Source organism: Rhinocladiella mackenziei (assembly GCF_000835555.1).
Source record: "Rhinocladiella mackenziei CBS 650.93 unplaced genomic scaffold supercont1.3, whole genome shotgun sequence".
Classification (NCBI taxonomy): domain Eukaryota; kingdom Fungi; phylum Ascomycota; class Eurotiomycetes; order Chaetothyriales; family Herpotrichiellaceae; genus Rhinocladiella; species Rhinocladiella mackenziei.
Window position 1 is genome coordinate 3,713,953 of NW_013550602.1, and position 14,860 is coordinate 3,728,812.

A 14,860-nucleotide genomic window follows, 5' to 3' on the forward strand; every position below is an offset into this window, starting at 1 on the left:
ACCGACAAAACCCCAAGTGAAGCCTCGATTCGTCTTGACAAGACGCCTCGACGCCCCGATCCTCGCCAAATTCTCAGACTATTGACTCTTTCCGGTACTCCTTTCGTGAAGTGCCATTTTCATGCACTGATCGACGCGAGTTGCTCGGAAAATATATCTGCTAATGCCACCCGTTGGTTGCTTATTTATTCAAACCAGGAAAATGGCAAACTCATTATACTTTGTTCACGACGTAAGTGACGAACCATCCATCATGAAATCTACTTATTGAGGGTTGTCCTGGGAGGCTGAGGGTCCCCAAGTCTGGCTAATTGAGTGTGTCAATCACTGGCTTTGGTAGAAATTTTGTTTACGTGGCCCATTAGTTGCGCTCTATGAATTCATGCATACTTTGACTCCGTGCTGTATAAAGCCTGGTCGCTGCTCCATCTTCCCTCCTCTGACGCTATTAAAAGGTCTAAGTAAATATTGTACAAAAGTGAACTTCTGTCCAACTCCAATGAATGTCAAATTGGTCACCGCTTCCTCGTGAGTATTTTGGTAATTGCGTGGCGGATAATAATGCCAGCCTTCTCGATTTCCTTCTTCGTCAGTCCCAACGTAAGACAGACCTTCAAGGCCGGCAGAGGCATGTAAATGTCGGATTTGGCGCCAGCGGGACCGGCAGGAAGTGTCTTGACCCGCGTGATAAGAACATTCTGCGAGAGGCACTATACTCAGGCACAGGCATACGTTAGCTGATATGGATCTTCGGGGGGGGGAGGGCCGACAGCAACAGGCATTGACACGAAGGCTTACCTCATCTACGATGTCCTGAAGTAATAGTTGTTGATCTTGGATCGTCAACCTTCGGGAAGAAACAGTCTCCGGTTTGAGAACAAGAATCATGATGGGATTTTCGGGTGCGCTCGTGCAGTACATCCAATCGCTTCGAGGATCCAGTTGAGCCCACATGGCTTTGATGTTCTCTCTCAACTGAACAAAAAGGTCAGGCTGGGTCTGCATCATCATCAGTGTTTCGCTCGCAGTCACCGCAGAGATCGCCGGAAGGGCAGCCGAGTAGGTGTACGCCGTGGCGGACAATCGCTGGTGTTCTACGACTTCATCTGATCCAGCACAGAAACCTCCTGCGGCGGACAATGGACCGGCCATAGATCCGACAATCATGTCAACTTCAGCAGCATCCACATGTTGATGCTCCGTCACACCTCTTCCAGTCCTTCCCAAGACTCCGAATGACCACGTCTCGTCGAGAATGAGACGAAATTTATATTTGAGCTTCAACTCGATCTGCGCACTCCCGCTTAGCATGTCTTCGCGGCTCAATCAATGGCCGTTACTCACAATCTTTGGCAGATCGACCATGTCGCCAACGTTCTCGAACAAGCCCTCCGTGATGATGAACCGCCTAGTCAATGGCTTCTTTGCTTGTTCTTTGGTCACCTTGGCAAGAACCCTTTGCAGGTCGTCCATGTCGTTGTGCTCGTACCATCTCACTGCACTCCGAGAGATTTGTATACCTTTTCGGATGGCATAATTCACTGCCTTGTCGGCAACAATGATATCCCCCCTCTTCGAAAATGCCGGGATGACACTTGAGATGGTCGAGAAGGCCTGTGCGTATATGATACACGCCGTGGTGCCCAGGAACGCGGCAATGTCAGACTCGAGCTTCAAATGCACGTCTTGGGTACCGTAAAATCCTGGCGGTCCACAAGGACCAACTCCATATGTTCTCAATGTTTGAATAGCCCTTTCCTTGAGGTTCTCGTTTGACACCCAGTTATAGAAATTGTAGGAGGCAAGGTTCGTCACAGTGCGGCCGTTGGCTAACTTGGACCGAGGTCCGCTGGGACTGTTCCAAAGCACTTAGCATATTCTCAGGTGAAGTGAAAGGGTGATCCACTAACCCGACAATGACAGGTCGGCTCTCCAGTTCAGCCTCTTCAAAAGGTGTTGCTTTGCCGACCAAGGGCTCCGGCGTCCATTCTTCCACAAGATCATCTATCTCCTATGTCCCGGTGAGCCAACCTCGCCCGACTAGTCCTTGGGAAACAGAATGCCCACCTCTTCAGATAACTTGACATAATTGGGCTTCGTCGAATACTTTGGCGCGAGAAGATACCGTACTGCGAACAAAACGAGGAGGAGTTCGACCACGGAACGAATAGGGTCATTCTGGTAACTTGATTTGACGTACCGCAGGAAGATCGCCGACCCAGGGATTTTTTGGAATTGTTCGGAAGCCACATTGGCTAGGCTCGTAAAATACACTTGAGCGTCTTGAGAATCCATCTTGCGCTTGAACCAGCGGCCGACGCGCAAAACGAGAATCTCAATGGAAGAATTTCTGGCGGCCTCGAGACGTTGGGTAGTCAGAGCGCGCAGGGACGGCCTCTCAACGCAGCCGATCACGTGTTTCAATCAGGGGCACCCAAATTTCCGATGGTTTCCGGCCCAATCCCTGCAGAATATACATCACATGAAAGCAGTTCGTGTGAAGGTGCAATTGCGAATTGATTTTCATGTACAGAACAAGTATTTCTAATGAATAAAAAGGATTGCCCAGTTGCCGCGACGCCCCTCCCCCCCCAAATAACTGCCAGGGTAAAAACCAGCTGAAAAAGCACCTATCTATGTGAAAGGCTGCTTTGTCTATGCCATTTCAATCATTAATTTGTTCGGAACAAAGACCGATAGAGGATCTCAAATTCATTAGGACCAATATGCGGGCTCACACATGTTCCCTTTTCCATTGTGGGGACGCATCAGATTTCCCAGTTCCTGGGCTTGACTTATTTTACCATCGAATGAGTCTTCTCCCACCTCCGCCAAAGCTGAAAGGATCGTTGGAGTTGGCACTCGTGGCAGCCGCAGTCGCAGCGGCAGTGCCGCCGCCACCGTCCTGACCGAAGTCGAGAAGAGCAGAACCGGTGATGCCGGTAGTTGTATCGTTGTTGTTCTGTCCCGTGGGCTGAACCAGGTCCATTGGAATGTCGGGAAGGCCGGTGATATATTTCCTGACGATGACCGGTCCGACAATCAGAACAAGGAATACAACGAGCATAACAAAATACAAGATGGCATAGCGAATGACACGCCTCTTGCGGAGGCGGGATTGCTTGATGGAGTAGATAGGCGGTCTAATTTGACGGCTGCGGAAGGGAAAAAAAAAAAAAGTCAGCACGACGAAGCCGTCAGGGATGATCAATTTACATACCTAGGGCGCAGCCAGAAGAGCATAACCGAGTGAAATTTGTCGATGTAAGGAACACAGAGGGCTGGAAGCATGATGAACATGATGGTGTGTCCAAGAATGAAGTCGGCGGCGAAGAATCCAAGCTCCGTAATCTTGCAGAGGTATTCTCGAGCAGGCTGAGACATCGAATGCCAACCCATGGAATACCATTTGCCGGTCCACCAGGCGATGTTGGACGAATCGTGTTTGAATTCTCGGGTCAAGCAGAGAGCAATGATCAACTTGAACACGAATCGCTGGAGCGCCACCACCGCAATCATGCCGAGTAAAGCCTTGGCGAAGACCCATCCCTCCAGGAAGAACATCACCTCCCAGAAAGCGAAGAGCATGATGACAGCAATGCAGTGAGCAATGGCGGCCAGGACAGAACCGAACTTCTTGCAGCACATGCTCAAGACAGGTCCCATACAGCAGGCCATAGCGAACAGACCGGCCAAGACACCGGCATTGATGCCAATAGGTGCAAAGGCAACAATGGCAACTCGAACAAGAGAATTGGTGGGTGGCTGGACATCGTCGGTGACACCAGTTTGAGCGTTGATGAAGAGGTAGGGGATCAACGTGAAGATAACGAGGACGAACGGTCCCACAACTTCGCTGAAGAAGATGCTGGTGAATCTGGCACGAGGAACGTCACCAGAGAGCTTCTCAGAGGGCTGACCCAGGGCCTTGCGCTTGAAACCTGTGAGGCGGGTCCGTGACAGTCGGCAGAAGGCAATCCAAGAGGATGCGTGCGAACGAGAGTTGCCGCGAGACAGCCATCTAAGATAGTCCCTGTAGTCGATGAAAAAGTCATTCCACGCAAATTGGTGCGGGTTGAAGATGAAAGGCGAAATACAGAGACCGAGTAAAGAAACCCAGAACCACAAAAGCCAGACACCCCAGACTGTGACAGTTGCGAAGAGCAACATCATCAGAGACCGAGCTCCGAGGTAGATGGACGGGCCGGCGAAACGGGAGTAGAGGACTCCAAAAGGAATACGGGCCGTGGCAAACCCTCGACCAGTTCCGATATACCGAGCGCCACCAAATGATAGATCTTGTTGGATGGAGGAAGCATAGATTTGACAGACGAACACTTCAAAGACTGGCGAGGCAGAGGCAAAGTGCTTGGCCAAACGAGTAGCAGCGCGCCAGAATCCACGTTCAGTCAACTCCTGTACCACCAGAGGCACGAAAGAGATGAAGAACACGATGAAGATCGAGACAACGCAACGCTCAACCCAGTCCATGATTGGAGTCAAGTTGGTGCAACCCGTCGGTTTGAGAGGATCCGTCGGCGGCACATTGCGGTTGTAGAAACAGAGGATAGTTTCGTGTCTCAGAGCACCCAGATTGATCAGGACAATCATGAAAAGCTGCACTGACAACATGATGAACATGTTGTTAATATGGAAACCCGGATGAGCATAGTAGAAGGACAAGAAACGATCCAAGGGTAGCTGAGTACCGAGATAGTAGTACTCGCGGGACAACATCTGTTCACCCATGCCCGTTCCAATCTTGGTCGTGAAGTTGAGAATGGAGCCGAAACCAAGATCTCGACCTTTTCCACACTGGTAATATTCGCAATGTTTGATGCGACCTCCTCGAATCAGAGCATTCATGCCGGCGTAGATATCCTCGTTGAGATGTAGACCTTTCTGGGCCTTAGAGACACCGCCACGAGTCGTCATGAAGACACCGTTCAAGAAATCAGGGTGACCGTAGTGAAGCTTGCCTCCAATCTGTGCCAGGGTACGAGCGAAGAGAGTGCCAAAGGTCTGTTCCTTGCCGGCCGCGACGTCACCCAGGACACCGATGTTCTCGGAGAAAATATATTCACGAGCCCCAAGGATGGCGACGGGATTGGTCTTCGTCGGGGGCAGACCAGGAGTATACGGTGAGACATTATCCGTAGTCATCTCCTCAAACTCGGCCAAAACGCTTCGGATCTTTAGGCATTCTTCGAGGTAATTGTCCTGGTTGGCGTCGATGAGCTGAATGTATTCTCCACGGTAGAAAATGATGGCATGGTTCTGGTTGTCGGACTTGCCGTCACCAAGAATAGGGTTACCAGAAAGCTGAACTCGGAATTTGGGTCGACGCATGCCGTTATCAAGCAGTTCCGAGTGACCATCGATCAGAGCAGAATACAGACGAGGTTCCTCGCCTTCATTTTGCGGTGGCTCTTCATCAAGGTAGGCAATCTGGAGATCTGGATAAGCGCGGAGCAAGAATTCGGTGTTCTCGCGTTCTTCCTTCTTGAATTTGGCGTATCTTTGCATTGAAACGACGATCTTGAATTTACGTCGTGCCATACGCTCGAGCTCACGCTCCAGCTTATCAGAATTACCACCAAACATTTGCACGACCTCCGGGTTTTCAACACGATACAGGAGCTTGATCGCTCGGCTGTAGTTCATGAAGCCGGAAATTGTGCGATAGAGAGTCTGAGAGCGAAGTGAAGCCCAGATACGAGTTCTCAACGTGTACTCCGGGGCAGCAGATTTGAATCCAATACAGTAGAAAGGCAAATCATCAATCTTGCTCTTCGCAGTATCTTTCTCGGACTTCTCGTAGTCACCGTTGAATTGAGATGTCTCATCCGCCAAAATCTTGGTGTCCTTGACGAAACAATCCCACTCGTGAGGGTGGAGTTGCTTGAGGTATTCCAGCAGGGTGACACGGGAGTATGGCTCGTCTTCGCGAATAATCTCACGGAGAGAGAGAAGAATTTTTTCGCCGTAGTGGGGAATAAGAACGGTGAATGTTGGCATATTGTCCACTGGAAGAGGTTCCGGAATGGGTGTAGACAAAGATTGAGCGAAGAAGGAGATACGACGCTCGGCTTCGCTCTGAGATGGGAAGAACTCGGTCTTGAACGAATGATCCTCCTGAGAGACGAAGAAGGTTGGTGCCCGAAGCGTCCGCTTGCCTTCTTGCTCCGAAGGGACTTGGTGATAGAGCAACTTCTGGACGTGATCGATGGCGAGAAGATGCTCTCGATACATGGAGATAACAATTGCATTCCAGACTTGAGAAATCAACACCTTGGGCTTGTATTTGATTTCCATGTCGGTGGTGGCCAGAATCTTGGAGTAGATACGCTTCGGCAAACGGGAGAAGATGTTTCGCCATGGTGTCCAAATCGACACACCGAGATAGAATGATCGAGCCACCGAAAAGGCACAGTTCCAGATGACGTACCACAAGTAGGTATCCAAGAAGAACAAAATCAAGTCGGTAAAGAACATGATGCCGAGCAGGATCTGAGGCTGATACTTGCAAAGGTAATCTTTCAGGATCGCATCTCCCTGACAACGACTGATCTTGGTATAGGATAAGATCTTAATCGGGTCCCGGAATGTCAGGGTCAGGAAAAAGTACGATTCAGCCAACTTGGCCGCAAAAACCATGATCCACAAGCCATAAGACATCCACATGTCGTTACCTTTCAATCGAGGATACGAAGCAGTGAAAGTCTGACTTGCAACATACCGACGAGAATTTCGTGTCAGATAGCTTCCAAACAACCCGCCCAGAGGCATGATCGCAAAGAAGAAGAACGTCGCAAGAGCCACAAGGAATTGCACCACGCCCAAGATCAGTGCAATCTTTGAAGTTTGACTGAACAAAAAGATGTACGCACTGGGAGCGACGTTGACGATGAAAACACCGATCAAGAAGAGGAGTCGCTTGGTCAAGTGCTGAGCTCCGGCCCATCTTCGAGGAACGTACGACCATTCAATAAGGGTTGCCAGTATTTGGATAAGTGTAGCGACAGATCCGCCGAGAGCCACAACAGACCACTGGACAGCAGCATGAGGCTTATTGTTCAATTGTTGCTGATAATTCTTCGTGTACAGCGTGGGGGCGTTGAAAGCCGTATAGAACCAGAAAGCCGTGAGATGGATGACCCAGATACGGTTGAAGTTGACCAGCAAGTGGAACCAAGATCGTGTTTCCTTATACGTCTTGAAGAAGACCTTTTTCCAGTTGACATCCTGGAGCTTCAGGTATCTCTCAGCCGGAGGAAGGTCGACAATCCGAGATTTATCGTTCATGACGATTCTTTCAATACCTTCTGGGTACCAGAACAGTTGATTAATGTCATCATAGCCAATGACTCTGTTGTGGTCTCGCTCGCGTCGAACATATTTGCCGTCAATAATCTCGTAACATTGGTCTCGAATGTAGGTGTAGAGAGGTGTGATGACGTTATTGAGGTAGGTGAATTCTTCAACCGGTTCGACACGGTTCTGGCAAGCCGGAGAATGGAGGTAGTCATCTGCACACTTGAAGATGAAGCAGAGTGCTTCAGGCATGAACCGAACTTGATTCGCCTCGCCCCAGCAAAGGAGATAAAGAGCAATCTGGCGAGCACGATCATGCTGAGACATCTTGTTCATCCTCGTCTTCCAGCGATATTCGGCAGCTTCAAGAGAATTATCACCTTCCAAGGCTTCCAAAGTCTGTTCTTCGTTTTGCGGGTTCTCCTTTGCCTTTTTAGCGGCAGCTTTACGTGCCTTTCGTGTCCGACGATTGGCTTTTCCAAGCTTCATGTTGGCGAATCCAACGGCATCATCAAGATCCAAATGGGCAGCGAAATACCATCTGCGATAATTTGCATTATCACCCCCAATGTAGTCGGCGTGGAGAGACAACAATGCTTGGTTTGGTGTCATTCGAGAGGCTCTGGAATCCAAGAGAGTCATCATATGGTCGTACATGTTGCGCATGCTGTCCCGTTGGAAACCGAACTTGGCGGTGAGATCGAGGAAAATGTCTTCAACTTCCTCCTTCGAAAGGGGAATCTGAGCATCAGAGGTCCAAGCTGGATAGGGCTCACGAGAGCGTTGGCCCGCAGGCAAAGCATTGTTGTAGTCCATTCCATAAACCGGAGTGGAGGCGCCGGAGGACCTATTACCGCCATACGAGATTTGTGAGGATGGTGGTCTGTATCCACGTCCACCTTGGCCTTCGTAGCCACTGTGATAACGCTCGTCTCCTCTTCCATAGTAATCCATTTCAGCGGCACGAGCCATGTCTGATCTCATAGTGAAATCACTAAATGTCTCCGAATCCTCTTCGGAGTCGTGACCGCGGCGCCTTGGGCGTTGACCATGGTAATTGTGCTGTCCTGCAGCTCCTTGGTCATAGTATTGGCCATCATAATAGTCATCTTGATATCCTTGGTGGCCTTCGTAGTAACCGCCGTCATTGTGATACGGGTTCGATGCGTCGGCGTTGTAGTAGCCCCTATGTTCGTCGTCAGCCAGAGAAATCAAGATCAAGAACTGCGAGTTCCATACGATTCATCATAATATCCTTCGCCTCCATGTTGCTGGTGGCCATAGTCATACTGATCGTGGTAGCCATGATGGTCGTCCTGGTAATAGGCGTCGTTACCGTGATGGCCGTATCCATCATCGTAAACGCCCTGCTGAGGATGTCCAGACATGTTGAGTGAGATCCCTGGGGGGGCACACAGAAATGTCAGGAGTGTCTTGAGGGGTGTGTGTGTGCCTGACTCAGGGATGTGCAGCCTCTCCCGACTCTTTTCCACGTACTTTAGGACAGTCCCATCAACGGTTTTCCTTGTATTCAATATGCGAGGTATGCGTTGTGAGGTTGTGGCTTATTCAGTGGTTGATATTATTAGATGTTAAGCATAAGCAGCGAATGTTAGTTCAGGGGTGTAAGCGAACACGGGAAAATTTTGGAAAATTTCTGCAGAATCGACCGCGAAAATTGTGCCTGTCTATCCGAAGAAAGTCGAAAGAGACAGTAGCAGGTAGCCCAAACGTCAAGATCGCAAGTGAAAGAGGAGGACGCGGTCGCAAAACGATTGTTGTGAAACGAGTGAGGGAGAAGCGTTTGGTTGCTCAGCCAATGCAGCTGCTGAGCGCGTCCACGGCAGGCGTGGCTAATAAACGGATTCCGAGCCGGCCACTTCCTCAGCCCGAGGGTTCTGAGGGAGTTCGAGTTGTCGACAGCTTCTTTTACACCTGCCTTTTCTCGCAACGATAGAAACGAGTGAAGGAGGAGACGAGGGTGGGAAAACGATTGTATTGAGGCGAGGCTGGTTTGAATTGGGAGAAGGGCAACAAAGGAAGCCAGGGAGACAGGAGATGCAGGCGAGCTCTGGCAGTGGTACCAGGTTTGCTTGTTTCGGGTTTAGGGGCCACCACTGGGGTGCGCGCAGGCCAGAAATTTGGGTGGTCAAAGTGGATTTGTACGGTGGGTGGATCCCTTTCTTTTTGATTTGGGCGGCAGGGGCTTAAAGCTGGAAGAGCGTGACGGAGCAAAATCAGGATTGCCCTGTCCCGGCCATTCTGACAGGCCACAAAGAGGTAGGGGGCTCAGGGAGGCAGGGAATCAAACAAGGGGTGGCAGGGGAACCAAGGCACCACGGTGGTGCGCCACACCAGCTGGCTCGACTGACAGTCAACACATCGAGAGTCAAAACTTCGACCGGGCCTCCCTCAGCTAGAGGAACGCCTAAGTTCGTCTGTTCCCGCAATTCGCTCCTGTGGCCTTGATTGCGACACTTCACGAGTCCACCCGGCCGGCATCGCCTGCTACGCTACGGACTAACCTCCCGCCCAGCTGCAGGTCGACTACTATCTCTGGGACCAAACTACCCCCACCCCCCAAATCAGACGCATTCCCGTGGCTGGGTCCTTCGTAACTCTGTGGCGATGCACAAAAAGCAGAATATCGATAGGTCGAGCCCGAAGACAATTTCCATCATGACTGACGCCCCAAACTTGGAACATATTGTAAAGAGGGAGATATAGAATTCCTGCACTCGCCTACAGAGACACAGGCCTGGAGCATCACTCCGCACCCACGGTTACACAATCCATGTTTCAAATTGTGGACATTCTGCGTTGCAGATCTTGATGCGTGTCGGACAATTTTTTTCTGCGGGCAAAATGCAGGCGGTCCGAGTGCCCTTCACAGAAATGGTGGACGAACTCTTGAAATCTGGACTCTCGAATATCTGAACGATAAGCTGCGTACGAATACCAAGCAATAAGACTGGGGAGTTCGATGCCAATATCTCTCAGCTGACAAAAGATACCACATTTGCTCTCACATACTGGCCTACCCAGGTGCTGTGTCTACAAGGCGCAGTCCGCTGAGGTACCACTTGGTCGAGGCGGCCAATACGGTATTGGGCATTTTCCGTTCTCCGTGCTCCGTGAGCTGACGACTATTTTTTCTGGGCGTCCAAAACACATACTTGCGAATGCGAGGTCATCTTTATCATCGGTAGTCCGTTAATCTCAGCGTCGTTGATGTTTAGTTCTCCGTGACGAGCACCCGGATCTAACAAGTGGAAAAGCTACTAATCTCTACGAGCGATTCGCGAAAAGTCCGGAGACTCAATGAGAATGTTTCTATGCGGCACATGACGTAGGATTTCCCTCACCGTTGTCCTGGCCCGTCCATATGCTCTTTGACAGCTCAATAACCATGCTTTCCCCCTCTATCATTCCGGAAAGTCCGCCTCATCCATTTTGTGGATCTTGATAACGGATCGGCAGCCATCTGCACTGGTGGAGGCTGCAAGCGTAGTGAGAGCTCACCCGTAAATTCACCCGATGTGGGAGTTGAGAAAGCTTTTCGTGTCTTTTTTTCCACTGCTATCCGCTTTGTTTCAATCCGATCATGGCATTCTTCACATCAGACTCCGTTTCCCGACATATCATGTGCTTGAAAACATGTTTACTGGAGCCGAAGGAACATCCTTCTCTGGATTTACTGTGGTGGAAGTTCACAACATCATTTGGTATGTCCAAATCCAGCGTGAAACAAGCTTTGATGGGAAACAATAGCCAACGGGCCGGCTTCGAGTGGCAAATGCTATTTAAGGTTGACAAGGCCTTTCGTCTTCTTGTCTAGGGGGTAAGGATGCCGTTGGTTGGCTGGTCGGTTGGCAAGATGGGATTACTGGATCCTCTAAAGTCTCGGGGGTTCAGAACAACCGGCGATTTGATGGACGGGAAAAGGGGCAGATCCCCAAATCAATCCTGACAATTGCCAGCAAACCAGACAATCCAATTTCGACGATGAACAAATGAGAGAAAAGCTACTTAGCGAGACACATCTGGAGACCTCGAGACAGATCATGCAACTGAGGCACTCATGGTGAGACATGCAGTAATTTTCCTCAACTTTCATTTGCTCGAAAGGCTCGTGGCAAATGGTCCCGTTACCACAGCATTCGGTTGATGATATTTGCAAGACAATGTGGGTTGCAATGGTTCCTTCAATCCCAGCTGGGGATCCAGACGTGTTATTTGCTCTGACAGATTTATGCACCGGCACGGTTTTTTTGTGGCCTGTTTCGCCGGCCCGAGAGAAGTGATGTTAGTGAAGAAAATTAAGGGATCGAAGACAAAAGCTCGACATTTGTCCATACCGTGACGGTACCCCAAACGTGAATGTTTTTCCTAATGGTCAAATGCCGTCACATACTGAGGTAGGCAAATCGACCATGCAAAAATGAACGGACGATCACGGGCAGGATTCTGGAAAAGTGTTCCGACCCAATGTTAGACAAGCTGGATCGAGAGGACGCGTGTCCGATGCTTCGTGTTACACCAGCAATAGCGGAGACCATGGTTGAAAACAGATATGCGGCACTGCGATGGCCAATGGTGGTGATGGATGACCCAACTAGGGACCCGGATCTGGACAAGACCTGAAGCATTCGAGTGCTTTGGAGGACTAACACCCAAACGACTCATGAGTTGGGAAAAACCTCACCTGAATGCCGTATCGTCGTGGCCAAGCTTGCCTGCGCCCCCGTCCCCTGGAGTCCAAAAGGGCTGCCGAAGCGGTAACTCGGTGTTGTGGGTGATTTTTCATCCCCCATCTCATCCCTGGGACTCAATCTACAATTCATCTTCTTTCCCCCTTGATAGAAGTTGTGCATCTGTTTTTGTGTGGCCCTCCGCACGTTTGCTTTGCTTCTTGTCACCTTCATTGTCTTCACTTTCGTGACACTCTTTCCATCCAGCTCTTATCGTCCTTCGTTCCTGCCTTTGTTCGGCAGTGACAATTCGTTCGCCGTTCGAGTAAGGACGAGTCCCATCCATCTTACTCCCCAGTCTCGAACCTCGATACACGTAATTGAATCACCACGTACTTCGTGTCCAACACATTTCTCGCTTATCGTCATCGCTATGAAGGGCTTTACCGCCGCGGCGACTGCTGTCGCGGGCGCTGCGCTTTTTCTTAAATCCGCCTATGCTCAATTGGATCCAATTGTGATCAAAGTATGTCGGCTCGCAAGTGCTCCCTTGAAGAGGATTTGTATTCTGATCTTATGTTTCAAGGGCTCTAAATTCTTCTATCAATCCAATGGGACTCAATTGTGAGTACTTCATCACTGAAATGGACCGCAAACTTGTCTAACAGGCGCAGTTTTATCAAGGGTATTGCCTATCAACGTTCGTCCAAGCCACCACGTTTATGAAGACATGAGCTGACCCTGTCAAGAGGAATACCTGGGTAATGGATCAACCTCGGCTAGCGATGGGACCGACAACTATGTCGACCCCTTAGCTGACTCCTCATCCTGCCAGAGAGATATCCCCTATCTGCAACAGCTGCGCACCAACACCATCCGCGTTTACGCCCTCGACCCTACCAAGAACCACGACGACTGCATGTCGATGTTGGCAGATGCGGGTATCTATGTCATTGCCGACCTTTCTTCTCCCGGAAATTCGATCATTCGTGACGATCCGACCTGGAACGATGACCTTTACGCTCGCTATACCTCCGTCATTGATATGATGGCCAATTACACGAACACCCTTGGGTTCTTCGCCGGAAATGAGGTTTCCAACAACAATACCAACACTGATGCCAGTGCATTTGTCAAGGCTGCCGTTCGGGACATGAAGGCTTATATCAAACAGCAAAATTACCGCACGATTGGTGTTGGATACGCCACCAATGATGATGCCGACATCCGTGAAAATCTTGCCAACTACTTCGATTGCGGAGACCGTGATGAGGCGATTGACTTCTGGGGCTACAATATCTACTCGTGGTGTGGAGACTCCAGCTACACCGAGTCCGGCTATAACGTCCGCACCGAGGAGTTCTCAACGTACAATGTACCTGTCTTCTTCGCCGAGTATGGATGCAACACCGTGCAGCCGCGCGAGTTCACCGAAGTTCAAGCATTGTATGGAGATCAAATGACTCCTGTCTGGTCCGGCGGTATTGTCTACATGTACTTCCAGGAAGCCAACGACTACGGTAGGATTCATGTTTGGTCATTATCAGCCTTCGGCTGACCGTATTCTAGGTCTTGTGAGCGTTTCGGGAGATTCGGTGAGCACTTTGGCTGACTTCAACGCCTTGTCTTCACAAATTGCACGGATCGACCCGACTGGAGTCAATGCCAATGACTACACGCCTACCAACACCGCCGCTGCCGCTTGCCCTACTGTTGGCGACGAATGGCAAGCCTCGGACGAACTGCCTCCTACACCAAACCAAGAACTTTGTGAGTGCATGTTCGATGCATTGACCTGCGTCCCCAATGACGTCAGCACCGACGACGTTGGCGATCTTTTCAGTGTTGTCTGCGGTTTGGCCGACGGAGTCTGCGACGGCATCACTGCGAATGCGACCAGTGGTGACTACGGCGCCTATGGCATGTGTAACCCCACTCAACAACTGGGTTGGGCTCTCAACACCTACTATGAGCAACAGCAAGCTGCTGGCAATGGCGCCTCTGCCTGCGACTTCTCGGGATCTGCTACAACACAGTCCCCTGTCCAACCCACCGGGACATGCTCGGAATTGATTGCTCAAGCTGGTAGTGCAGGCACTGGCACAGTCACGTCGCAACCAAGCGGCACTGGCGGTTCGGGTTCCTCTGACTCTAGCGGTTCCGGCAGCGGCGGCGGCAGCAGCAGCTCCTCCAGTGGAGGTGTTCCAGGATTCTCCGTTCCAAGCCATATTGGTCTTTTGCATGTGGTGTTCTACCTTTCCATTGCCTTTGTCTCTGGTGCTGGCATGATTCTATTGTAGGCGAGGACAGTTCGAAGTATGCTTGGTTGGATTGGTGGACACAGATCATGTTTTAATATGGGTTTGCACAATCCCTCTTTAGCGAAAGCACCCCGGAACGGCTCCATTACTTGGGAATGTAATTTAGAGCATTAATGGAGTCTCGCATGCGCTGGGATGGCTGGTTTAGTTTGTGTCAAAATGATGAACAGAGCGTTCACCCCACTGGCACTGGCTCCCGTAGTATGTTTTTGGTTATTCGTATTTCCAAAGAGCGGATCGGGGCTCCGAGCCTTGCCGACTCGAAAGGCCAGAAGTCTCATGACCCTGAATATACTTCCCGACCTCAGATTTTCGTTATAGAACTGTGAATGCGATCATTCTAGACGTAGGTGAAGCATGTGGTGCCTTGCCCGTTCAGGCTCCAAAGCAAGCGGTGCTGCCTATTTTGGACAAAATCTATAAGAATATTCAAACTTACTGTGGACCACCTCACGAACCTACTCCTTTGCCCGTGTATCGTTCACCAAGTTATCCCTTTCGAGAATTTGATATTGAGATTAGATCAGAGTCCAA

At 50.3% G+C, this 14,860-nt stretch overlaps 3 protein-coding genes across 3 annotated transcripts; 1 reads left to right on the forward strand and 2 right to left on the reverse strand.

The window, feature by feature from the left end:
- Positions 1 to 515: 515 nt before the first annotated feature.
- Positions 516 to 2,295, reverse strand: Z518_04870 (uncharacterized protein; the record flags this gene model as incomplete). The annotated part of the gene is made up of 5 exons (XM_013418576.1): positions 516 to 710; positions 799 to 1,290; positions 1,345 to 1,855; positions 1,911 to 2,011; positions 2,068 to 2,295. The coding sequence occupies 5 exons, from the start codon at positions 2,293 to 2,295 to the stop codon at positions 516 to 518; spliced, it is 1,527 nt and encodes a 508-aa protein (XP_013274030.1).
- A 505-nt stretch (positions 2,296 to 2,800) lies between these two features.
- Positions 2,801 to 8,702, reverse strand: Z518_04871 (1,3-beta-glucan synthase component FKS1; the record flags this gene model as incomplete). The annotated part of the gene is made up of 3 exons (XM_013418577.1): positions 2,801 to 3,155; positions 3,221 to 8,500; positions 8,554 to 8,702. 3 exons carry the CDS (start codon positions 8,700 to 8,702, stop codon positions 2,801 to 2,803), a joined length of 5,784 nt encoding a protein of 1,927 aa, XP_013274031.1.
- Positions 8,703 to 12,438: 3,736 nt separating this feature from the next.
- Z518_04872 (uncharacterized protein) lies at positions 12,439 to 14,305 on the forward strand (the record flags this gene model as incomplete). Its single annotated transcript, XM_013418578.1, has 5 exons — positions 12,439 to 12,531; positions 12,592 to 12,629; positions 12,680 to 12,705; positions 12,755 to 13,525; positions 13,575 to 14,305. 5 exons carry the CDS (start codon positions 12,439 to 12,441, stop codon positions 14,303 to 14,305), a joined length of 1,659 nt encoding a protein of 552 aa, XP_013274032.1.
- Positions 14,306 to 14,860: the final 555 nt, after the last annotated feature.